The 25,208-nt window shown below is 40.8% G+C and overlaps 1 protein-coding gene across 2 annotated transcripts; it reads left to right on the plus strand.

Moving 5' to 3' along the window:
* The first annotated feature begins 3,056 nt into the window (after nucleotides 1–3,056).
* Nucleotides 3,057–23,853, plus strand: LOC103709454 (uncharacterized). Of its 2 annotated transcripts, XM_088709374.1 has the most exons (9): nucleotides 3,057–4,572; nucleotides 5,828–7,876; nucleotides 8,380–8,501; nucleotides 8,625–8,708; nucleotides 8,819–8,914; nucleotides 9,034–9,231; nucleotides 15,232–15,490; nucleotides 16,152–16,593; nucleotides 23,502–23,853. In XM_088709374.1, the coding sequence occupies exons 1-2, from the start codon at nucleotides 3,725–3,727 to the stop codon at nucleotides 5,841–5,843; spliced, it is 864 nt and encodes a 287-aa protein (XP_088565500.1). In that variant the 5' UTR covers nucleotides 3,057–3,724; the 3' UTR covers nucleotides 5,844–7,876; nucleotides 8,380–8,501; nucleotides 8,625–8,708; nucleotides 8,819–8,914; nucleotides 9,034–9,231; nucleotides 15,232–15,490; nucleotides 16,152–16,593; nucleotides 23,502–23,853. The 2 variants fall into 2 exon arrangements, with proteins under 2 accessions (XP_088565500.1, XP_026662297.1); XM_026806496.3 differs by having other exon boundaries at nucleotides 5,828–8,501; nucleotides 15,232–16,593; nucleotides 23,586–23,853.
* The last annotated feature ends 1,355 nt before the right edge of the window (nucleotides 23,854–25,208 follow it).

Genomic DNA, 25,208 nt, shown 5'->3' on the forward strand with positions numbered 1-25,208 from the left:
GGAAGATTTTTTTTTTTTGAATTATTGATATAGAAAATTTCTCTTTTTTCAAATAACCATTATGTCTGAGTTCTAATATCTTTCTACAGATCAATGGTGCAGCATTCATATGTTGTTTGCTCTTGCACTAACTAGTGCACATATGGTTTTGATGAAGCAAACAGATATATTTCGAATATTTTTATATGATATGTTGGTGCTCATAAAAAATGACGCATTTTCTTTTCTTAACAAAAATAAGGGATTGGTGCATATATAAAGAAATGCATATTAAAGGCACAGAGTGGAGACAAGGAATGAGGAGGTCCCATATCTACCATGATATATATATATATATATATTTATTTATATATGGTGTTATTTTGATTTCTTTCGTCTAGATGGATTGGTAATCCGGCTTAACCAAGCAAGCAAGAGGTTACATTGGACCGACTATGTAGTTATAGGGTGGAATCCAACAAAGAAGTTGGCTTGAATTGAGTTCAGGTCAAGTGGAAGTCCAGCTCAGTTGGCGTACAAACAACCCAGATATCACTGATAACTCAGCCAGATTCCACAACTTCTAACACATAAAAGATATCTTGGTCAATAACAATTTCGGTATAAATTCGGATACCTTCCATGAAGTATAGAGAAAACTACAATCTACATAATAGATCTGAGATCCATATGAATCTACTCAAGCTTACTCATATGTGTATAACTTATTGGGACAATATTATCCATGAAGGCATCGTAATGCTAGCTAGCTTGTATTTGCCTAATTTTCATGCATCACTATTCAAGATAGTGCATATTTTGATGTAATATTTGTATCTTACAAAATATAAGTTATAAGGATATTGATATGTTACCATAAAATAATTATCTTAGTTTATCAGGTTACTGCAAATTAATTTCACTCCGTACAAATTTGAACCGAAGCAAACCTACAAATCAAGCAACCATGGTTGATGCTTGTTATCGACATCATACATTCATACTCTAAAATTGCATTCCTGGGGACTATAGCCTACCCACAGATTGTGTCGACCTTAATGCATCTTCCATGTTCCAACTAATAAATAGTAGAAAAAGAAAAAAACAATCTATATCACAACATCCAGTTCATCAATTTATCTTTTTATATGAGAACAGGACAACCATATGAATGGAAGAATACAGTTTCCTTGATTAAGACTTGGCACGAGCGCGAAGGACAACTTAATTGGAATGAGTCAATTTGGTGCAATCCCCCGCCCAACGTGACACCAATCCATCGAACCCGTCTTTATGGGGAGCAGTGCGGTCCATCGTCTACGCGATATCCAACCGTCCATCTGTTAACAGCGAGACGCTATCCTATCCCCCAGCTAATGGTATTAGAGGAACACCGGATCCTCCCAACTTCCGCGCGCGGGGCTGTTATGATCGTCCAGAGGCCCACGTATCGGACGGCCCCGCTTGGGTGGAAGTTTGGGCGATGGGGACGAGGGAGCGGGGGAGAACGTGGAGCGTGTCCCACCCTCCGTCTCTGAGTAACGGATAGGATGATAAAAAATTCGTACGAGGTGATATAATAACGGATAGTTTTGAAATAAAATACAGGTGAATTATGGGAATGTCACCAGATGAGCTTAAACTACTCCGGAGCAGAATCCCTAATTTTTGGTGGTCTTTGATTGGTTGTTAATGCCAGCTAGGAACATGGAAGAGGTGACTGCAACATTATTGTAGCTATTGAATATGATATTGACCTTAAGGCAGCATTTTGATGACATAGATGTACATATAGGCTGCTAAATAGCAACTGTTCTACAACATTGTCTCTCTGGAGAATTGTATATTCTGTAATTTTATGTCAATATCATAATATCTATATCCATCATTAAATAGAAAGTCTATGTATAGCTTTATTTTGTTATTTTGCGGCTGCAGAGAATTTGGTTAAAACATTCTAATGTTATAATGATCTCAATAGATTTAGTTAGTTTGTGTTATGCAACCATGACTACATTGTTACGATCATGGTAGATATCCAAATGAATCTTCGTGAAACCTACACTGGCAAGAGAAATGTCGTGCTAAGTTTGAGAAAATATAAATATGAGGGGCAGATTATTTATTCAAAGTTTAGGAGGGTAAGAATACCTTATAAAATGGTGAGGTAGAGACAATGATGCATCTAGGTGGGGGCCTAAAACATCCTCATAGAAGCAATTCCTAAGTCCTTCATAGATATATGACCACTTGCATCAATCATATATCTATTCTGAAATTATACTATCATAAATTAGCTGCAAGTAAATTATTAATTCTTGAAATATACATATATTGTTACCATGTTGATTGTCTCTCTCAAAGACATCAAAGAGAATCTTATCTAAGCGTAATAAGGTCACCTTATTGAGCACATCCTTAGCAAGTGAAAATATTTTTTATTAAATAAATAAATATATATTATTAAAAATAATTATTTTCAGCCAATTGCAGCCACACATCAAAAACAAGCAAACTCAAAATATAAGGTACATCAACTGCCACAAAATTAGGTGAAACTATTAAAAATAGGTGGTAACAATTATAGTATGGTATGACCTAACATGTTTGCATTTTGTTGGTATGATTCTAATAAATTTTTTCTCTTTGACTGGTGAATCAAATTTGGTAAGTTAGATTCAAAGTAGCGTGTTGAATATTTTTTTTCAGTGAAAAAGAATTAATACCAGAGCTCTACGACATTCTAAAAACAAAAGTCCTGATATTGCATGAAATTAAAACAAACATAAATGTACCCACAAAACTTTTCATTGCTTGCTGTAAGACATTGCATGTAGAAAATGTTGATCCCACTGGGATATTCAATAATAGCCATTTTTTAGATTTCCAGCACCTCAGAGCCAAAGGTTACGGCACTGCTCGCGATGTAGATTCCCGTCGTTCGGTTAAATTGTATCCCATCATTGGACCGGTCCCCGACAGAATACTGGGTCCCTATGTGGGCCCTCCCTCCAATCCACCCTCGCCACGTGTTGCCTCCAACCACGGTGCGCGTGAATGCCGCGATTTTAAAGCCAACCCTTTCCGACATCCGCCATCTCCCCCCCTCCTTCTCTCTCTGAACCATCCTCCGCGGGAACACGCCGTCTCCCAGATCTCGTCCTCGCGCCCCGTACGTCCGAGCCTCATAAATCCGCGCCTCTCCCCGGTCCGCTGTCCCCGGAATTTCGATGCCCGCGGGGCTCCACACCGCCGTCTTCTCCTCCCCCTCCCTCCTCCTGCTTCCCTTCCACCAAGCCTGAAAATTTTATCGCATTTCTTTTTTGAAGGGTAAATTTTTTATTGCATTTCATCTGCCAGAATTTCTACTTCTCGTGATTTCTCTGCTGTTGTATCTTTTTACATCGTTTTTTTATCATTTTCCTGTAATTTTTTGGTGTTCCTTTTATACCTTATATCCGATAATAAGTATACTACTTTTCAGGGGACTCTGTACTAATTTTTCTATATCCAGTTTTCTTTCTCCAGTTTTTTAAAAGTATCGAATCATCCTCTTTTTAGTTTTTTCGCATAATTGTTATACATAATTTTTAAATTCGCATCTTATATTTCAGGAATCTTTCCTTCGGATCTCGTAGTAATTTCACAGTAATTGCGACCATTTATTTATTTATTTATTTAGAATATATAAATAAAATAGTGAAGCGAATCAGATCAGTTCAAGTTGTCCGGTCTCTGAGAGAGAATGGCGGAAGGGCCGGCGGCGAATCCGGTGCTCCAGAAGCCGCCAGGCTACCGGGCGGAAGGGCCGGCGGCGAAACCGGTGCTCCAGAAGCCGCCAGGCTACCGGGCGGAAGGGACGGCGGCGAAACCGGTGCTCCAGAAGCCGCCAGGCTACCGGGACCCCGCGGCGCCGCCGGTATCGGCCTCGAAGCCCCCGCCACGGCGGTCGCAGCTGCCCCCGACCTTCCGGCACCCCGGGAAGGCCCCCCGCCGCCGGCGGTTCTCCTGCTGCTGCCTTTGTTGCTGGCTCCTCGCCGCCGTCCTCGCCCTTGCGTTCCTCCTCGCCGTCGCCGGCGGCATCGCCTACCTCTGGTTCCAGCCCCGCCTACCCTCCTACCGCGTCCAGTCCGTCCAGGCCTCGCGGTTCCTCGTCGCCGCCAGATCCGACGGCACCTTCGTAGACGCCACCACCGCCGTCCGGATCCTCGCCTCGAACCCTAACGGCAAGATCGGGCTCGCGTACGGCAACGGGGTGGGGCGGGTGACTGTGGCGGACAACGACGGCGATGTGGAGGTGGGGACGGCGGCGATCGCAGGGTTCGAGCAGGGGAAGAAGAACGCAACGGTGGTCAGGTTCTCCGCAAGCGCGAAGGGGGTGATGGTGGACGACGCGGTAGCGTCCAGGCTGGAGGCCCGCTTCCGGAGCAAGGAGATCCGGTTCGCTGTCGAGGTCCGGACGAGGCTAGGGTTCCGGGTAGTCGGTAAGACTACCGGGAAGTTGCCAATCCGGGTTCTGTGCAAGCCGGTGAGTTTAAAACAAGTTGAGCGAGGCCAGACACCGCCTGAGTGCCGCATCAACCTGTTCAGATGGTAAGTTATTCCCCTTGTTTTATTTATTTATTTTTTAATCTAAGTTCTAATGTTTTCCTTGACCATCTTCATAGGTGAATTTCTTTAACTATACAATTGGCCATGTTGGTTTACTATTGTTCTAATTTTTTTATCAATACTTTTGAAATTTTGTCATTACCTGTCCATTTTGCATATTAAATTGTTTTCAATATTTGTTTGATTTTATAGTTTTTCTTCGAGTTATGATCGTTGTGTGTGATAGAATACTTATACCAACATGGACATATACATTCCCTTTGACAACATACTACATGGGAGTGGCAATAATAGATGAACAGCTTCCTTGTCATTAAAAATGAACTAAGTTAAAAATAAAAAAAAAAGAAAAACATGATAACAACACAAGATAACGAACCCTTTCTGCTCCAAGTGATCATGCTATGTTAATTATTGTTTCTAAAATAACTTGTGGTCCATCTTTGGACGCCCTTTCTAGCATTTTCTTCTTAGTCTTGTCTTGTTTCACCGCCGTCATTCGCTCCCAAAAAGATAGTTATCTTTTAATAGATACGGAATGGATAAGCTTCTATTGACCATACGGAGGCTTTTCTAATGTATTTGTCTCGTTGTAAGTATCTCGAGAGGGGATGTGATCTCATCCATATGGAGCTCCTATTGAAATGCCATCTGTGTTGGTGGGTAGCGTGGTAGGCTCCATATCATTTACAACTATTGGTTCTTAGAATAGACAACTTATGGGTGATCTTGCATGAGTATCGGAATAACACACACTCTTTACGGTGGGATTGGCGTTTGTGGTGTCGAATTAATTGAATTAAGACATCACACCAACCTTTTCTGCTCATCATTTCCGTTTCAGTTATTCTATGGAGATCCTACCGATTGAAAATTGTTCAATAATCTATCAAAGTTATACATTCTGCTCATGAACTATTTGCCACATGTTAAGGAACACTAGCAGGTTGGAAATTAATGGCATTGCCTGTTTTTGGTGGTGGAGGTGGCGTTAGGGTTTGTAGTTCTCACCGTCACCATGCATTAAGAATTTTCTAGTATCTTTATTTTTTAAATTTTTTTCTTAAGTTTAATCATTTGATTGTTTTGAAACTTTCATGGATTTTGTGGACATTTTTCTGCATCAGTAAAGCTGCTCCCTAGCTGAATTTTTAGCCAATACTGAACTTGTAACTTCATAAATTTTATCATTGTCTGCCTTGCGGTGTGATTCTTGTTTTGTGTTGGTAAATTTCAGGATTAATCTACATTGATCGGTCAAGGAAGGACTCCAAATTAAATGTCTGAAAGTTCTGGCCTTCGGTGTTGTATAGTTATTGGATACGAGAACCTTGGCAGTGGGAAGAAGAGAGGGACCTCCATGTGGTTTCAATTTGGTTTATTCACAGAAAACTCGTGTCCAAAAAAATAACTAATTTTCTGTGAGAAGCCTATTGGAAGCTTGTGGTTTCGCTTTGATGAATGCCATTTTTTTTCTTGTATAAGACACTGTATTATTTTTCAAAAGCTGTGATCTAAATAAGGATCTGGTTGGATTTATTCTTGAGGAACCCTCTAAATGTGACTAATAAAAATTTTGCACGCCGGACGGCTGTTTGACTCTAGTACTGCATAATGTTCCATTTATTTATTTGGCACAACTTAATGACAATTGGGTCAGTTTTACATTACAAGTGGGTTGGTTGGGTCTTGTTTGGATTTTGAGCCAAAGATCTGTTTCAATTACTTGCTACAACACCAAAGATAAAGCTCAGGGTCGGACCTGCATCTCGAACACTTTTATCTGCTGTAGTTTAGAAGGGCTCAATTCAGCTATCATTGGGACTGGCATGCCTTGGGCTTCAAATTTCTGGTCCAACTCTCAGACCGACATTTAGCTTACAAATTCCACATTCAATAGCTCAACCTTCATTCAACTATAACATACATATGCATGCATGGATGTCCTTATCTTTGCTTGTATTTGTGTGTATTATTTACATAGATACCCATTCTAGCACAACATGAATAAAGAAACGAGGTCGCAATTTACTTCACAAGTGATCGGAGTGTGTAGATCATCTTTGTAACAATGTGATTATGGATGAACAAATATATATATCTATGTATGTATGTATGTGTGTGTGTATATATATATTATATCTAAATGGAAAATATATAATGGTGGATAATTTCTGATGAGAGCCAAACTCCAAGTCGGCTTCATGCATGGGCTGAGTCCAAGTAATCTAGCTAGCTTTGGAAAGTCAAAAATTATTGCATACGCGGTCAAATTTGCACATGAAACCAATTATTGCAGTGATGAGCATGCGATGAATAGAATCCACAACCGTGCATATCGATGATTGGTGGTGTAAACCTTTGCACCAAGATGGTGCGCAATAATTTTTCCGGAGGAGTCATTAAACCGGCAGTATAAATAGTAAGGAAATCAATAGCAAAGAAAGCCATTAACTAAGCGTGGCCTCAAAGTTTGATTCAGCCTGCACCATCCTGCCATTGGATCCAGCAGAAGATGGGAGGGGTAAGTGATTACCATTCGCTCCTTAAAAATATTTTAAAGATGGTGAGGAATGGAATGGTTTTGCAGGCTAAACATGTGTATCGAGAGGCCAATGAGGCAGCAGATTAGGTACCCTTTTATGAGACTAACTATTCTAGAAAGACTCTGTAATTGGGGATAAGAGCTGGGTGCATTTTCTGACTTATTATCTTTTAATTTTTTTTGGATGTATTGGTATCCGTTATGGAAAGAAAATGAAAAAAAAGAAAAGAAAGAAAGAAGAAAAAAAAAGGAAAGAAAATGGTATCCGATACGGAAGGAAGGGGATCCTCCTTGAACTTCTGTTATTCATTTTGCGAGTGTCTTAATTACCCGAGTTAGGGGAGAGGGGGTGAGTTTAGAAACCCTTCCTGTTAAAACATCGTTAACAACCCTGTCACCGTTATCTTCCTCCACCACCTACATATACAACTCGGCGCCCGCTATTCACCCGCCTCTTTCTTCGATTTCTCGCCGAGCCGCTTCAGAGAGGAGGGTCCAAGAACTCCCCCGGATATCTCTCTCTATCTTTCTCGTGTCGATATTTTCGTTCTCCTGCCACCTATCTTTGCATTGATCTAGGACTTTTGAGGGATTCCAGTCTTCGGCCATGGCTTCAAAGGGGATCTTGAAGGAGCTGAAGGATCTCCAGAAAGATCCTCCCACGTCTTGCAGCGCAGATATATCGAGTCTTGACTCCTATTTCCTATCTATCTTTTTCTCTCTCTCCGATTTCAAAGACTGGTACGATTTTAAATGTGGATTCTTGATATCCAAGTTTTGTTTGATCCACCTCTGAAATCCTTGGATCTTAGGTTTGAATGTGGAAAATGAGGTTTTTTGCTTAGATGAAAGGGAATAAGGAGGGCATAGCGTGATCTTTAATGTTAGTTATCTTTTCATGAAGTTGATCTTGTGGTTGAATGCGACTGATGTGAAAAAAAATTGTTTATTTTGGGCACGGTGCAATCTTTATTGCCAAATTATCTTTACGTGCAGTCAATATTGTGATTGAATTTGCTCAATGGGAAAAATGTTTTTTGATCATTTCATGCAGTCAATTTTGTCATCAAATTCAACCGGTGGGGAAACTGTTTCTTCTGGGCATAGTTCGAGTTTTAATGTCATATTAGATATCACAATTATCTTTTCATGCCATCGATCTTGGGATTGAATTCAACCGTTGGGAAAAATTGTTTCTTCTGGGTGTAGTATGATTTTTAATATTACACTATCTTTTCATGCAGTCAATCTTGTGATCAAATTTGTTCAAAGGGTACACTTTTTCCCCCTCAGGATTGAAGGAGCCATGCAGTATGTAGTATGATTACAAGGGTAATTCTGCAAGTTATGTGTAAACTTTAAAAAGGTAATTGGAGCTATGCTATTGTTTATTGTGTCATAGTTGGTGTGCATGAGATGTACCTATTGTTATTTCAAGATACTCTCCATCAAGAGTGATATTAATGCATTTACCAAATACCAATTGCAGAATTCAAATGTGATCCTAGGCCTTCTTGGATATAACATGCTTTTCTTGGCAGGCGTATATTTAATCGTACCATTTTTCGAAAAGGTGTAATTCTATAACATCAACACCTCTTGGCCATATTTATTCTGATATGCTTCAGACATTGTGGAATCCTTTCATCTTTCACTTTTTTTGATCTCTTCACCTTCCTTCAGGCTAGGAAGAAATTGTATGGTTACAAAAATTGCCTGACGATTCAAATGAAGGTAGTGCATGCTGCATGTTCCAATCTTGCAATGAAGTAGCAATATGTATGAGCCAAGATTTTCTTTTTCCCCATTATCATTAAGACATATATTCTCCTTTTGAGTGAGGTTGCATCATACAAAACCTTTAAATACGCTGTTATTAAGCTTTTAAATTCTGGCAGGACGACCATCACAGTGGGCGGCTAAGACAGAGTGGAGCCAATATCCTTGTTTATCCTGGCAAAGATGGAATGCTGGAAGATTTGGGGAAAAAAAGAGTCTGACACCTCTGCCAGTATACCAGAATCAAGACATCGGAATATTGGCTGATATAGTAGCACCAAGATCAACTACCTTGTTCAGGCATTGATTATAAAATGGTAAAAGCAAGTTTTAAAAATCTTGATTATATTCATATTTTATGTGCCAAGATCTTGGGATATATTGACTTATATTGATCTAGAGAACGGCACTGTATTGGTGGGTGCCTGCTATCAATAGAAACAGAATCTCAGCCGAGATGAAACCTGAATCACTGCCAACATCTGTTAGAGTTGCTGTGTTTTTTATATTTTTCATATATCCTATATCTTATTTCATATAAAGATACATGAAGATTGAAAAATTAAGTCATCTAAAGGCATCTAATGTTAAGTATTGGTTCTCCACTGCTGTTAGTTAGAGCTTTATTTAATTGTGACGGCATGATAGGTTAAGTTATGCAACATGACTATGCATATGGGAATTGTGAATCTTGGGTGCCACATCACTTTGGGAAACACAATCATTTTGTTGCTTTTGCTCTTGGATGTTTCTAAGCTTTTTAGTGCTCTATAATAAACTACATGAGTCAACTAACCTTATGTTCTTCATTAGTTAGACCAAATTTAAGTTAGGTAGTAATAATCTCATTGAAAGGTTACCATTCAATTATCTGTGAATATGCTGTATAAGTTCAATAATATTTAATAAAAAATGTTTCCCAGGAATCCTTGTTTACTGTTATTATTAACTGCTTCCTACCTCTACATACTCCGTCCCACCACCATGTGGTGCTAGTTGTGCAAAAAATAAGTTTGACTATTTTTTGGTGTTAGGCATGCAAATCACAGTAATAACAAATTAATCTTGAGGCAACGTCATATAAACATTTATTAACAACTTTGCCGAATTTATTAATTTAGCGATTAAATTTAATCTGATAACAAAAGATGTTCATAAGCTAAGTGGCAAAATCAGCCAAACTAGTCATTTCTAGTTAAATTGTAGCAGAAGGTGAAAATTTGTATTGTTAGGTTCATAATTTTGGTTTTCATTGACATAAGTTACTCTTCAATTGAGATGTGTTGCTTTTTCTGTTGAGCAGGATTTTTATGATATGCTACAAATCAGTGAATACTAGAATAAAATTCTTAATTCAGGCTCAGCATAGTGTCTTCTGATAGCCACATAACGTGCCAGTGGACGAAGTTCAACCTTTGAGTTGTGTTTTGACATCCCTTGTATTAATATGACAATTAGATATTACTATGCATTCTTGGTAGGTTGTAGGAGATGTGAATCTGCCTTCCCAACAGATTGATGTTATTGATATGTTAAGAAAGACTCCACTTGAAGCATTTGATTCCTCTTTACCGACAAAAGTTTGTACTCAATAAAATATATGATTTCGAGCATTGTGAAATGCTATAGTTTTAAATGATCTTTAATTGCGGTTTATTTGGCAAAGGAATGTGGTATTGTATACTTGTTTGCTTATAGATGAACACCAGTTCTTTAACTTCATTTTAATAGGTGGATGAATTGGATGGGAAATATTATTTAGGTTTTTCTTTTGTAATTGACCTAATGTTGTATATGGAAAGTCCCTGGAGGTCAAAAGTGTTTATAGGAGCATGATGATAAATACCATTGCCCTAGGGTTTCAAAGGGGCACCTATTACAGAAGCAGATTTGAAATTTTTTTGCTAATTCGTTAATGTGATTGATAAAATAAAGCAATGTGAAGCATGTTGGCCTATTTTGTTGAGTTTATGGGTTTATGGACATGCTTCTGTGAGCCCTTTGTTGTTGCTTAATGGCAAGGGTGTAACTTGGGAGTATTGGAAGGGATTCTTGATTTTTCATTCTTTTGGCAATCTTAGGGCTCGTTTGGTCCGCGGGAAGCATTTTTCCTCCTAGGAATATGATTCCTGGGAAATAAATTCCTAGGAAGAGGATGTCTGGGAAAGTACTTTTAGCATGTTTGGTTGACCATGGAAAAGTGACAAATTTTCAAAGTGCTTATGTTTGGTTGGCCATCCACATTTCTGGAAAAGTTATGTATAATTCCTATTATGCCCTTAATAAAAATTAGGTCTTTAATGCCTCTTTAATGCTTCTTTAATGCTGAAGGGCCTTTTTGGAAAAAAATAAAAATGGAGTGATTCCCGCCTCATGGGAAAGTAACTTTCCCATGTTTCTCATGGAAAAGATTTTCCCATGAAATGTGGAAATCATATTCCCATGGGAATGCAACTTTCCCATCTCTCTCTTTTGAAAACTCCAACCAAACAAGAGGCATCTCATTGCTTTTCTGTTGACCACACTTTCCCCTTTTCTTTTCCCGCGAACCAAATGAGCCCTTAAGGGTTTTAGATGGAGAGAATTGAGGGGTGCTTATTGCAATTGCTTTGATCTTTTTGATACAAGGAAACTAAAGACAGATATCGCATATTAGTTCATAATATCCTTTTAGGAAGCTAAGCCTTTGAGTTTGGCATCAACCAGTTTTAGCGCATTGTAGGAGTTCAAGCAGTGTTGAGTGTCATCAAACAATTGTTGTCCCTCTTCCTTTTAGAGGCCTGAAATAAAAGTCGATGTTCTTTTGGAATCAAGCACTCTTGGAATGGTCAGAGTGTTAACATATTGTAACTGCCCTCTCTTTGATCTTGTGTGTCAGGACCAGATTCAGTTCGTCATTGGAGATATTCAAGCGGTATTAAATGTTACAAAACAATTGTTCACTGCCTCCCTTTTGGGGACTCAAGTTTAAAATTGATGTTTCTTTGGGAATCCAAGCACTTCTGGGATAGGTGAAGATTCAAGGAATTATAACTGCTTATCTCAGTAGTGATCTTGTGGATTAATGTGGCTACTTCTCATGAAGTAGAGGAAGAGCACCATTAGTGGGTTAAAGAAAATGTGTGTAATCTATAATGTTTTTTATTGCGTAGGTTGAATTACCTAGAAACTTTATTGGGTGGGGTGGAGGCAGTAAGCCTATTTGAAAACTTGTCGCTATGTTTGTTGGGGTCGCTAACATAGTTATGGGGGTTGTTGGGGTCACTAACATAGTTATGGGTGGAGGCAGTAAGCCTATTTGAAAAATTTGCTTAATACTTCAAATTATTAAAGATTGCAACCATCAGTGGAATAATTCCTGGAATAATAAATAATATATTTTGAATCACTCAATATGATTCTAGGCGAATATGCATGAACAAATGTTCCCAATAAGATAAATGTTTTCATACCATAAGTCGAACAAAAACTAAACAAATAGTGTTATCATATAAAAGTACTTTGAACATTCATAAACCTTATTTGGGTACTTCGAATAGTCACCAAGACTTACTCTGAGTACACTACTGTACTTTTAAACATCCATAAATCTTAAAATAATTCTCAAAAATAAAACTTTGAAAAAAAAGTCAAAAAATAATGTTTTGGTACCGGACCAATATGCATTTGTGTACGAAGTGTCGGTCCGATTTGGTGCCACACCATACTGGTCAAGTACCGGTATGGTGCCTAGTATTGAAATTGTGAACCTTGCTTCCACCCCTCAAGTTTCTCCTTCACTTTTCAGTAATGTAATCAAAATTAGTTAAATTGATTCTTTCTCGTGACACTAGAATGACAAAGTACTTCCATTGATTCTTGTTTTTATGGGTTTTGTATATTGTGGTTAGGTTGTTCTATAGTTTCAAGGGATGCATGTGCCAAATATTAGTGGACCTTTTGTAGTTTACATTTTGTTCACTCATTTAGTCTTAAATACTTCTTTGATTTTGATACAATCATTACAAAACTTGCTATCCATGAGGATACCATTTGTTGATGGAGGAAGCTTCATATGATCAGGCCATTAATGACTATCTGGTCAATCATCGCACTGGGAATTTGGGAACAGATGATGGAGAGAGATTTACAAAGGAGTTTTGTTATTATGTCTCTCACCATCTTATCTTTCAATGGGCAGTGGGAAAGCTGTTAACAAGATTTGCAAAGGCAAAAGTTTTAATGCAAGTCATGATGTCATTAATTGAAATAGCAAGTGATGTAATATTAGCTAGAACAACTTGTACATCACCAGTCAAGATGATCATTAGTTTTTATGAGGACATGGTTTCAGTATCTTCTATGATATCAAGCTTCAATGCTACACCCTTGCCATGTTTTAGCATTCAGTTTGAAAGATGCAAATAGTAACCTCAAAGGAAGGCATGAGGAGATTATCTGTTCTTTCTAGCCAAGCAATAGAGATTTTGGTGGGTGGTGCCAAGTTGGTCACTTCGCCATTGCATGTATTCTAGCATCATCTCTAATTTGCATATCAGCAGATTACCTGCAGACTTGGCTCCCCTTCAGATCCTCCTTTGCATTAAATTCGTTACATTTGATGTTCCATAATTATTTTTAAGGTGCTAATTTGCATTCTAGTGTTGTAGCTGTAGCAGGTTCCTCTTCCTTGATCTGTCCTTTCACATTGGGGCCCTTTGGAAATGAATTCTTTCATGCTAATTGTATAACTAAATGCATCCCTCTAAGGTTAATGATCCTTCCTGGTTCGTTGCAGTCTTTCAGATCACTTTAGTCACCTTGAACCATACCTCTTGTCTGCTTGTTTGGACTTGTGATTCATTCTGATCTAAGTCAAGTTTGTGCTTGTTCTGCGTATATTCATTTGCCTTTGTCTTAAACATGCTATTGTTTCTTCTTCCGGCTTTTTGTTATCAGCTTTGTTTGGTTTATCTTTATTGACTTTTATAAGCCGGGTCTCCTGAGCTATATGTGTGCTATCGTGATCTGTTTTTTAGCTGTTTCTCCTTCACTGTCACACTGAGGGCACAATTTTACACTGCCCCAACCCATGCTCATATGCTCATACCTCCAAGAATGGAGCATGTAAATGGGATCCTTGTGAGGCATTGCCACCTTGCCAGACATAGTTGCCATTAAAGTAATCCTTTGCAATCTAGCTCAATTTATGTTCTAGCTAATATGCCTCTCTTCAAACCAATGTTATTGGGCTGGACAGGATTAACTGATGGGCATGCATCTTAACTACCGTTCCACCTTATGTGGACATTTTTATGATTTTGCTCATTTCACCATTACTTAATTTCTTCCTTACAAGTTGAGGGGCATATGTAATTGCTTTTAATATAGCCAAGACAATAACCATGGCAGCTATGGTTGCATTTTGCCTATTTGTGATTCCTTGTAGAGCAGTTGCATGTGTATATTTAGATTGTTGTATGCTTTTAGATTGAGAAAAAAAAAAAAAAACATTAGGAAGCTGCAGATGACAGTATACAAGTCCGGAAAATGTCAGTCCTTCCATTGAACAAACACATCATTAAAGCAGGAAGTTAGATATGGGAATTCTATATGTTGCCAGTTATGGTGTTAAAGTGGTCAAGAGACAATTATCTTAACATGATTATGGAAGACATGAACACTGACACAAGTATTTAACTGGTTTGGAATTATGTCCTCGAGGATGCTCTTTGGTCAGCTTCAACATTTGGCAAATTGAGATCCACTTTGTAAACAGTAAACATTCTCTTTGATGCTTTCACGGGCTGTTTGTGCAAGGAATGGGTTTATCTCAAGAATGATATCTCAAATTGCACAGTGAGAGGATTTATAAATGATGGGTTAGAAATGAAATAGGAATCTTTTTCGGGCACATAATTTCTTATCTCTTTAATAACCAAATCCAAGCTATTCGGCTATTTTAATTTAGTGCTACAAATATATTATTTGATAAGATGATGATGACCCTTTGAGTAATATGCATTCTCAACCTTCAGTATGAGCTAACTACAGCCTTTCCCCAGAATACTCTATATTCTCAGTGCCCAAATTTAATAACAAAGATAAGAAAAATAAAAGAGCCTGAAAAATATATCTAAGCAACAATACCTTACATCCTTTCTGTAATTTAGTGGATAGCTTGTGTTATCATGTGCTTTCAAATTTGATATTTTACTCAGGCAAGTTTGATAACTGTTGAACAGCTTAATGTGATCTGATATATATCATGGTTGTGAACTAAGTGTTAAAAAAATTGCACTGCGATTCTTTGAGTCTAACTTATGTGGATTGTGCAGGTAGCATTCAGGACACAGGTCTTGCATCCAAATATTAACAGCAATGGAAGCATTTGCCTCAACATATTGAAGGAGCAATGGAGTCCAGCATTGACCATTTCTGATGTTTTTGATTTTTTTTCTTACATACTTTCCCTTGTTTTATATCCAGCGAAAGACTATAGGTTCATCTGAATAAGAATGCTCTCATAAAATCCTTGTGCCGCTAGATTTTCGAAGGATTTGAATGGTATGACAGTAACTCCTAGATTTTCCAAGTGTAAGATTTCCCTCTGGCATCCTGCTGACTCTCTTCTCTTGTTTCATTCCTTACATTTTTCCTTCGTATCTCTCTGTCTCTCTCTGCACGTAATGAGCTGGTAGGGGTCTATGCCTTCCCCCACCCTGTACACATGATGATTTATATTAAAAAAAAACTAAAACTAGCCAATGCATATCTGATCTCAACCAGTGTTCATGGATGACTACTAATTTATATCGAGTAGCATGGCTACAATACGGTGTGTATTATGCTCCAAGCTTCTTTTTTTATTATTATTTTGGATCTTCGTATCAATGGCATCCAAGAAGATCATCCAGCCTCTCCTCGGAAAATATGGTGGAAGCCAGGAGTGGTTGAGAGAGATCGGGCAGCCAGACGAGCAATTAATTCTAGTTTTGGGATAACATATATCTTCTCCAAGGTGATTAGGGGTCAGTTGCTCCTCCAACTGCCCCAGTCTCTTTCCACTGTCCAGCTTTCACCATATTTCAGGAGAAGTGATCTGCCAGAGTGACAAGATCTTCCAGCGTCCAAACATGGCCTTACTAGATTGCAGAGGAGTGTATTGGCTTCTCTTTTAGAATGACATTCCAATAGAATTAATCTCATGATGTTATGAATGTTGATTTGGTTATTAATTTATATTTTCTACTTTCAGGTGCTGCTTTCAATATGTTCTCTGTTGACAGACCCAAACCCAGATGATCAGTTGGTTCCATAGAGACAGATAGGACCAAGTATGAGACCACTGCAAGTAGCTGGACCCAGAAGTATGCGATGGGTTCGCTATGCAAAGAGCGGGAGATCATTGATATCATTTTCCTCCCTTCCTATGTTAAGGTTTGGTATTGCCCCCGCTATTATTTGTAAGAATGAAGTGACTTTATCTGTATCACTCATTCTTGATCCTATGGAGGACTAGGAAGGCCTCGGTTATGAAATGCAGTAGGCAAAAGGAAAGAAAAGAACACTTATTTGTTCTTTTTGGTTTGCGTGGGGATTTTGATATCTGAACCTTTATCCCTTCCTTTCTTCCAGTCTTGTTGCTGTGGCAGGCTGGCAGCTGTGCTAAATTAAGCCTTCAGTGGGAAAAACAGAAGGTATTTATGTCACGCCCCGAACCCGGGGCCCGGGGCGCGAGCAGACGCCGCGCACCTGCAGGGCGGACCTCACAGGCACGCAAGGCAGATAATTCAGATTCAACATCAATAACTAATTAAAGATAAATTCCAGTTTTTATATCAAATGTCTATATATATACATAAGTCAAAAGAAAGTCCATATCTACTAGCTAACTACATCATGAACACTCCATCCCGTAATCCCCATAATCACATGTCATCACCTGAAAAAAAAATGTAAATAGTAGGAGTGAGCTAACAGCTCAGTAGGCAACATCATGCAGTAAAGTCATCATATAACATGTCATGATACATATGAAAAGCAACTAAAACTCATAAATCCAAAAATCCACACGATAATCCGTAAATCCAATCCAAGATTCAAAATAACTCAACCGCATGACTACGGCCACATCACCCAGTGGCATGGTTACACCGAAGTGCTAATACAACTCTCCGAAGAGCCGCTCCACTGAGCCAACGCACCACTGTGCCGCACCCCCTGGTGCCAAACTCACGCTCCACCGAGCCGCTCCGAAGAGCAAAACGCACCCCTGTGCCGCCACTATTCTATCACCGGTGGTCGCGGTGTCGGAACTAGTTCCTCAGTACAAGTTGACAGGGCCAACGTATCATCCCATTGGCGGGGCCTAGACTATAGTCACGCGGATTTTAAAAATCAATAAATCAACTTTCCAAATCAAAGTCATAATCATACTCCCAACAGTAAAGCACATAACAATTTATGAAATTAAATATTTAATTCTAATTCTAACACATATTGCCAATAATAAATCAATAAATCAACATATGCAAGATACATATTAAAATTCTACTTTAAAGCAATAGGTCACCTACCTGGGTTCGCTCAAAAATCCCTGCCACAGATATCACGAACCCCTGATTAAAACATAAACATTAATTATTTAATTAACTAAGAAACATAATTTAAATAATTTTCAAACCCTTAAACTCCTAAGTTCATAGATCCAAGAATGGGCCCCTAAGATCAAACATAGACCCTAAAATCAGAATTCTTTAAACCCAAGTCAATTGTGGCCCAAAACAGATTAGGCCCAATTGAACCAAACCGGATAACAGGTCCAGATCAGATTTCGGGCCCAACCCAAACCAGCCCACAGATCCAATCAGGCCCAACTCAGCCCAAAAACAGGTCCCTAGCCCAACCCAAACCAGGTCCGATCAGACCATAACAAAACCCATTCATGGAATAGGTGGAATCGGTTCACAATTTAAACCCGGTTCAAAGTCTGGTTCACCCTTAAGGCACGGATTTCAAAGCAAGGAAAAACTCAGGCCGAATAAAGAAGAAGAAGAAAGAAGAAGAGAAGAAGAAGAAGAAGAAGAAGAAGGAGAAGAAGAGAGGAGGGTGGCTGGTGGTTCCGGTCGGCCCTCGGCGGTCGACCGTGGCCCTCGGCGGTGGCGCTCAGTCAGCCGCCGCCGGCCACTCCACTGTCACGGCGACGGAAGGGAAGAAGAACACAAGAAGGAGAGAGAGAGAGGAAGAAAGGGAGGAAAGAGAGGGAGACCGGGGCTGGAAGCCCGGCCCCCGTTCACCCACCTCCGGCCGAACCCGTTTCGGCCGGATTGACCCCGGCCGGCCGCCGTCGGCCGGCCGAATCTCCCAAAAAGGAACTTTCCCGAAACAGGGGAAGTAAAACCCACTGATTCCCATCGTTTCTCTCATCTTAAATCCAAAAAAAATAGGTCTATGTTGTCTTGCTCACCTCCGGTCGTCGACGAGTGGTTCCCCGGCGGCGATGGCGGCTCCGGCGACGACGGGGCTCCGGCGATCTTCTCAAAAGAGGGGAAAAAGAAGAGGAAGGGATGGGCTCTCAGAGAAAAGAGAAAGGGAGAGAGAGAGAGAGAGAGGGAGAGAGGGGAAGAGAGGGGGCTTGCGGGGGATTCGCTGGCCGTTCGGCCGGCGTGGTCATCGTGGGGGTGACCACGGTGAACCAACTGAAGTCGGCACTCCTTGCCGACTTCAGTTCGTTGGGCCCTAGGACGGGCCCAAATTCGGATCTTCACACTCTAACCAACTAAAAAGAAATTTCGTCCTCGAAATTAAAACATACCTCAATCCGAGAACAAGACAAGAAACTTCTCTCTCATCTCCTCCTCCAGCTCCCAAGTAGCTTCTCTCTCACTGTGGTTGCTCCACTGCACCTTTACATAAGGAATCGTGCGCCTCCTCAAAACTTGGTCCTTCCTATCCACTATACGGATAGGCTGCTCAACATAAGAAAGATCTGCGCGGAGCTGCAAAGGTGCCACTTCAATCACATGACTGGGATCAGCAATATACCTCCTCAACATAGAGACATGAAAAACAGAATGAACCCCCGATAAGGCAGGTGGAAGTGCCAGCTTATAAGCAACAGCTCCAACTCTCTCGAGAATCTCGAATGGTCCCACATATCTCGGGCTGAGCTTACCTCGAACTCCAAATTGCATTACCCCTTTAGAAGGGGACACTCTGAGAAAAACATGATCTCCGATTTGGAATTCCAGATCCCGCCTCCTGATATCAGCATAACTCTTCTGTCTGCTTTGAGCTGCCCGAAGTCGCTCTCTGATTAGCTGAACCTTCTCCACTGTCTGCTGAATAATCTCTGGACCCAGAATTTTCCTCTCCCCCACATCATCCCAACAGATAGGTGATCTACACTTCCTACCATACAACGCCTCATAAGGAGCCATCTGAATACTTGCCTGGTAGCTATTGTTATAAGCAAACTCTACCAACGACAAATGATGATCCCAAGAACCCTTCATATCAATAGAACAGGCTCTCAGCATATCTTCTAGAATCTGAATGGTCCTCTCGGACTACCCATCTGTCTGTGGATGAAAAGCTGTACTGAAGCTAAGAGTGGTTCCCAAAGCTTTGTGCAAACTGCCCCAGAAATGAGCCACAAATCGGGAGTCTCTGTCAGACACTATAGATACTGGAACTCCATGCAGCCGTACGATCTGCTCAATGTACAACTCTGCAAATCTCTCTAGTGTCATCCCAGTCTTAAATGCTAGGAAATGTGCTGATTTGGTCAATCTGTCTACAATCACCCAGACTGAATCATTACCTCTGAGGGTACGAGGTAACCCTGACACAAAATCCATAGTGATATGTTCCCACTTCCACTCTGGGATCGGAAGAGGCTGAAGCATACCAGCTGGTCTCTGATGCTCAATCTTAACTTGCTGACGAGTTAAGCATTGAGATACAAACTGGGCAATCTCCCTATACATTTTTGTACTACCAGGATGCACTGTATATCCCGTACTGTGAGCCTCCTCCATAATTTCCTTCTTCAGACTAAGATCATCTGGAACACAAACTCTGCCAATGAACCTCAATGAGCCATCCTCATGTATATGGAAATCAGGCCGAGATCCAGACTCAACATCTTTCTTGATCTTCTGGAGCCGAGAGTCATCCACTTACGCTGCCTTAATTCTGTCAATGAGTGTAGGCTGGACTCGCAAGTTTGCCAACTTCAGGGTAGCATCCTGCAGATATATCTCTATTTCTGCCCTCCTCAGATCCTCCAGGATATTTCTCTGAGTAGTAATCAAGGCTGCAACATTTCCTGAAGATTTTCTACTTAGAGCATCTGCTACCACATTTGCCTTCCCAGGGTGATAATGTATAGATAAATCATAATCCTTCAGTAATTCCAGCCACCTTCTCTGTCTCATGTTCAGCTCCTTCTGAGTGAAAAGATATTTCAGACTTTTATGATCAGTGAATACCTGGCAAGTCTCTCCATAAAGATAATGTCTCCAGATCTTTAAGGCAAAAACCACAGCTGCAAGCTCAAGATCATGAGTGGGATAATTCTCTTCATAGGGCTTAAGTTGTCGGGAGGCATAAGCAATAACCTTTTCATTTTGCATTAACACACAACCCAAACCCTTCTTGGAAGCATCACTGTAAATGGTAAAATCAGTACCGGTAACTGGTAGGGTCAGAATAGGTGCTGATACTAGACGATGTTTCAATTCCTTGAAGCTCTTCTCACACTGATCCGACCATTCAAACTTCACTCCTTTGCGAGTGAGTCGAGTCAGGGGTCCGGCAATACTAGAGAAGCCCTCCACAAACCTTCTGTAATAACTGGCTAGTCCAAGGAAGCTGCGAATCTCAGACAAATTACTCGGTCTGCTCCAATCAACCACAGCTTCAATCTTCTTTGGGTCAACCATAATTCCTTCCTTAGAGATAACATGCCCCAAAAATATCATCCTGTCCAACCAAAATTCACATTTCTTTAATTTACCATACAACTGATTCTGCCTCAGAGTCTCCAAAACAATCTTCAAGTGGTGCTCATGCTCTGCCTGACTCCTTGAATATATCAGAATATCATCAATAAATACTATCACAAATTTATCCAGAAAAGGCTTAAACACTCTGTTCATCAGGTCCATAAATGTTGCTGGTGCATTAGTCAAACCAAAAGGCATCACAAGGAACTTATAATGTCCATACCCGGTACGGAAAGCAGTCTTGGCTATGTCAGACTCCTTTATTCTCAGCTGATGATATCCAGATCGAAGATCAATTTTGGAAAATACCTGAGCACCCTGAAGTTGGTCAAATAAATCATCGATCCGGGGTAGAGGGTACCTATTCTTAATAGTCACCTTATTGATTTCCCGATAATCAATACACAGTCTAATACTACCATCTTTCTTTCTCACAAATAATACTGGGGCACCCCAAGGAGAGACACTAGGTCGAATGAAACCCAGATCCAGTAGCTCCTGTAATTGGTCCTTCAGCTCCTTTAGTTCAGCAGGGGTCATTCTATAAGGAGCTTTAGACAAAGGTGCAGTACCAGGGATTATATCAATAGCAAACTCGACATCTCTATCAGGAGGTAAACCAGGCAGATCATCAGGAAAGATATCAGGGTACTCACTGACTACTGGTATATCCTCAATTCTCTGTTCAGACTGTTCAGAATCTGCAATTGCGGCCATAAAGATGGGAAACTCCTTTCTAAGAGATCTTATGCCCTGTATAGCAGACACTACCTGAGAAGAGACACCCCAGTCATCACCCATAAAACTGAATTCATCAATACCCGGGATCCGAAAGGTCACCCTCTTCAGAAAACAGTCTATGGTAGCGTGGTATGCAGCCAACCAATCCATACCCAAGATTACATCAAAATCATGCAGATTCATAACAATCAAATTAGCTCTCAAATCTCTACCCTCAACTAGTACTGGACAGGAAATGCAGATCTGACTAACTGTCATTGTACCCCCAGCTGGAGTACTAATGCATAATTCCCTCTCTAATGAAGAGTAGTGTAAATCGCACTTATGCACATATGAAGATGAGATAAAAGAATGCGTAGCACCAGAATCAAATAACACATAAGCATAAGTGGAAGATACCAACAGTGTACCTGTCACTACTGTGTTGGATGCCTGAGCATCCTGCTGAGTCAGCGCATAAACTCGTCCCTGGGTACGAGATCCTCCTCCCCTTTGCTGCCTGGGGACAGCTGACTGGGTAGCCTGTACTGGAGTGAAGGAAGTCTGTCGTTGAGGAGCTACAGAACTCGGTGGCCTCTGCGCAGATCTAGTACGAGGACAACTGGAAATCCTGTGACCCGGCTGACCACACCCGAAACAAACTCCAGAAACAGTCTGAGTCTGAGGGCACTCAGCTATCCGGTGGCCCTGCTGACCACACCTGAAACATGCCCCAATACCAGGCCGTGTCTGAAGACACTCAACAGCTCTATGTCCAGTCTGGCCACACCTGAAGCACACTCCTGATATCCCCCTGTGATCCGGTGCAGTCCTCCCATGTGGAACTCGCTGCCCTGCTCCTGGACGGAACTGCATAGGTCGGCGCAGATGCCGCTCACCGTCAGAATCAAAGTCCCTGGTCCTCTTCGACTTCCCTTTATGAGCATCCTGTGTCTCCTTCCAGATGATCTCCATATTTTTAGCTCTGTCAACTAGGTCATCATAATCAGTCGAGTGAACAGCAGCTAAACCCTGATGCAGGCGAGGCCTCAGTCCTTCCTCAAATCTACTCATCTTAGATTTAGGGTCTTGGACAAGTGATGGTGCAAAACGGGACAACCGATCAAACTCAGCCTCATAGTCCTCCACAGTCATACTCCCCTGAGAGAGGCTCAGAAACTCCCTCTCCAGCTCCCTGATACGACTGGAAGGGAAATATTTGGAGTAGAAGGCCATGCGGAATCCCGGCCAGGTCACAGATCCTGCATCCTGCATTATGGTCCTCTCCACAGACTCCCACCAATGATGAGCCCGGTCCTGAAGCATATAGGTGGCAAATCTGATCTTTTCCTCCTCAGTACAACCCATGGCCCTGAAGGCCTTCTCCATCTCATCTATCCAACATTCGACCTCTTGGGGATCGGTAGTTCCCTTGAAGGCCGGAGGAGCCAACTTCCTGAACTCTGCTATACTCCTCCCCTGATCTGAAGAACTAGCAGAGGGAAATAGCTGCTGTGGTCCCCTCTGCTGCCGAACTAACCCAACAACCTCTCTGATCAGCTCCACCACCTGGGTCGGTCCTCTTATCCTGCTCTCCTGGCCATGATCTGGTCCATCCAGTACTGTCTGATCAGTCTCGTCCTCCTGGACTCTCTCAGTCGGATTAGAAGTGGCTGGATCACTCCCGATAGTCTCGATCAGGCGGCGAGGTGCCACACGTGCACCGCGGGGCGGCATGCTGATACATACACAAATAACACAACATCAGGGTTAGATCCATCCACTGTAAGATTTTCTACCCCACTATCATTTCTTCACATGTGTCCCTATATTCCTAAGTTTTTTTTTTTTTCTGAATAACACATCATTAGTGTTAGAATTTATGTTGGTCAGGGTGCATGTAAATGAGGGCCACCTGTTTTTGCACTATATACCTCACGTAACTTGGCAACTTGCTGCAGCCTCGAGAGTATTTATCCTCGAGACCTGTTTTGAGGCGCGGACCCATACTGAGCTCACGGGGAGGCCTGGCATATGATCTGATTTAATATGATTTAAAACTTTGGCTGCTTTCATTAGATTAGGAAGGAAATTTAGTAACCACCTATAAATCTGTAACACCGTCCTTAGTAGAGTTTGTTTCATCTGACTTCCGATATAATGATTTTTTTTTCCTATTTGTGTGTTCTATATAAATAAGTTCACTATTTGTAAAGATCTTTTTGATTACCCTGCTTATTACCGTTCACTTTTGTGACCACAATTTTCAGTCTTTGAGAATACAATATTTGAATTTGTTCATATATACAGGGAAGATAGATAGATACTCTCTGGAGTTAGCTAAACAGTATAGCCGTTCAGGTCAGACGGTTTTTAAAGATTTAAACGTTTAGCGGGTTCAGGATAAATTCCTCATTCTTGTACTGATCATGTCTCATGATGTCTCGTAAAGCTTGAATCCTTTACGATGCCTAAGTATCGTATTTCATGCCATCTTTTTGACATATCATCGGAGTCTAGCAGTAGCGTATTTCTATGCGGATGAATGGATGGTATTCTTTGCTGCGTTCTCTCTTTCTCTCTGTCTCTCTGAGTGAGGTCACGCTTATCACGCAGAGGTACCGTACGTTGTCTTGAGTGTGCTTCGCCGACGAAGGCCCACTGAGACGGGTCTTGAGTGTGCTTTCTTTGGTGTTTCTTTTTCTCCCTACTCCTTTTCATCAGGTCAAGCATTACATAAATAAGTTATACAAAATTCCATGGATCAGCTATAGTAAATTTGCCTGTGAGTCAATCCTCCGCTGATTGGTAGGCAAGGAAAAGCTTGGAAGCTCTTGAATCTCGTCTATGGAGATCGGTGGTGCCAAGTTTCTGTAAGAGAGTAATATATCTATTTCTCTGCTTGGAGCTCTTGGTGGCAAACTTGTGCATACTTTGTGAATGGATCATGAATCAATTCATTATTCCATGATTGTCAAAGAATATGATAGCTGCAGATTCATAGGTCTGCAAATGAAATATATCTAAGTAGATGAGTGATTTTTTAATAATAATTCGAAGGCACATATGCTGCAGCAAAACATACATGACTTGTAGACTCTCTCTCTCTCTCTCTCTCTCTCTCTCTCTCTCAATCAAGGGAGATTTTTGGGATTTCTTGTCCATCTCATGTCAATTTAATTGGTTGGGAAGCAGTTCACAGTTCATGTCCCTGGCTTAAGAGCAAATGCAACTTAAAGCTGGAGGCAAGTCAAAAAATTATGCACGTCTCTACACCTAGGGAAGAGGATCACGCCCGTGAACAGTTCTCCACATGGCACGCCCTCTCATTAATTGGTGGCGGCATTGGGTTCAGCACCTTGGGCATAGGTTTAGTCTATACGTGCAATTATTGCATATATATATATATATATATATATATATATATATATATATATATATATATATATATATAAATCCAGGTCAAGGTAAGGCTCAATTCGCATGGTATGTGCCGCGATCTCATTGGTACCGATACTGAAGTAGCTGGTTGCTGGAGATATTTTAAGCCCTGCGTGGACAACATTGGATGGTCGAAGCCATCA

The sequence above is a fragment of the Phoenix dactylifera genome, chromosome 12 (genome assembly GCF_051530095.1).
Source record: "Phoenix dactylifera cultivar Ajwa chromosome 12, Ajwa_hap1_PhDact_Kaust_v1.1, whole genome shotgun sequence".
Classification (NCBI taxonomy): domain Eukaryota; kingdom Viridiplantae; phylum Streptophyta; class Magnoliopsida; order Arecales; family Arecaceae; genus Phoenix; species Phoenix dactylifera.

Bases quoted from the DNA above. Each gene is read 5' to 3' on its own strand.
- LOC103709454 (XM_026806496.3), top strand. From the start codon at position 3,725: ATGGCGGAAGGGCCGGCGGCGAATCCGGTGCTCCAGAAGCCGCCAGGC.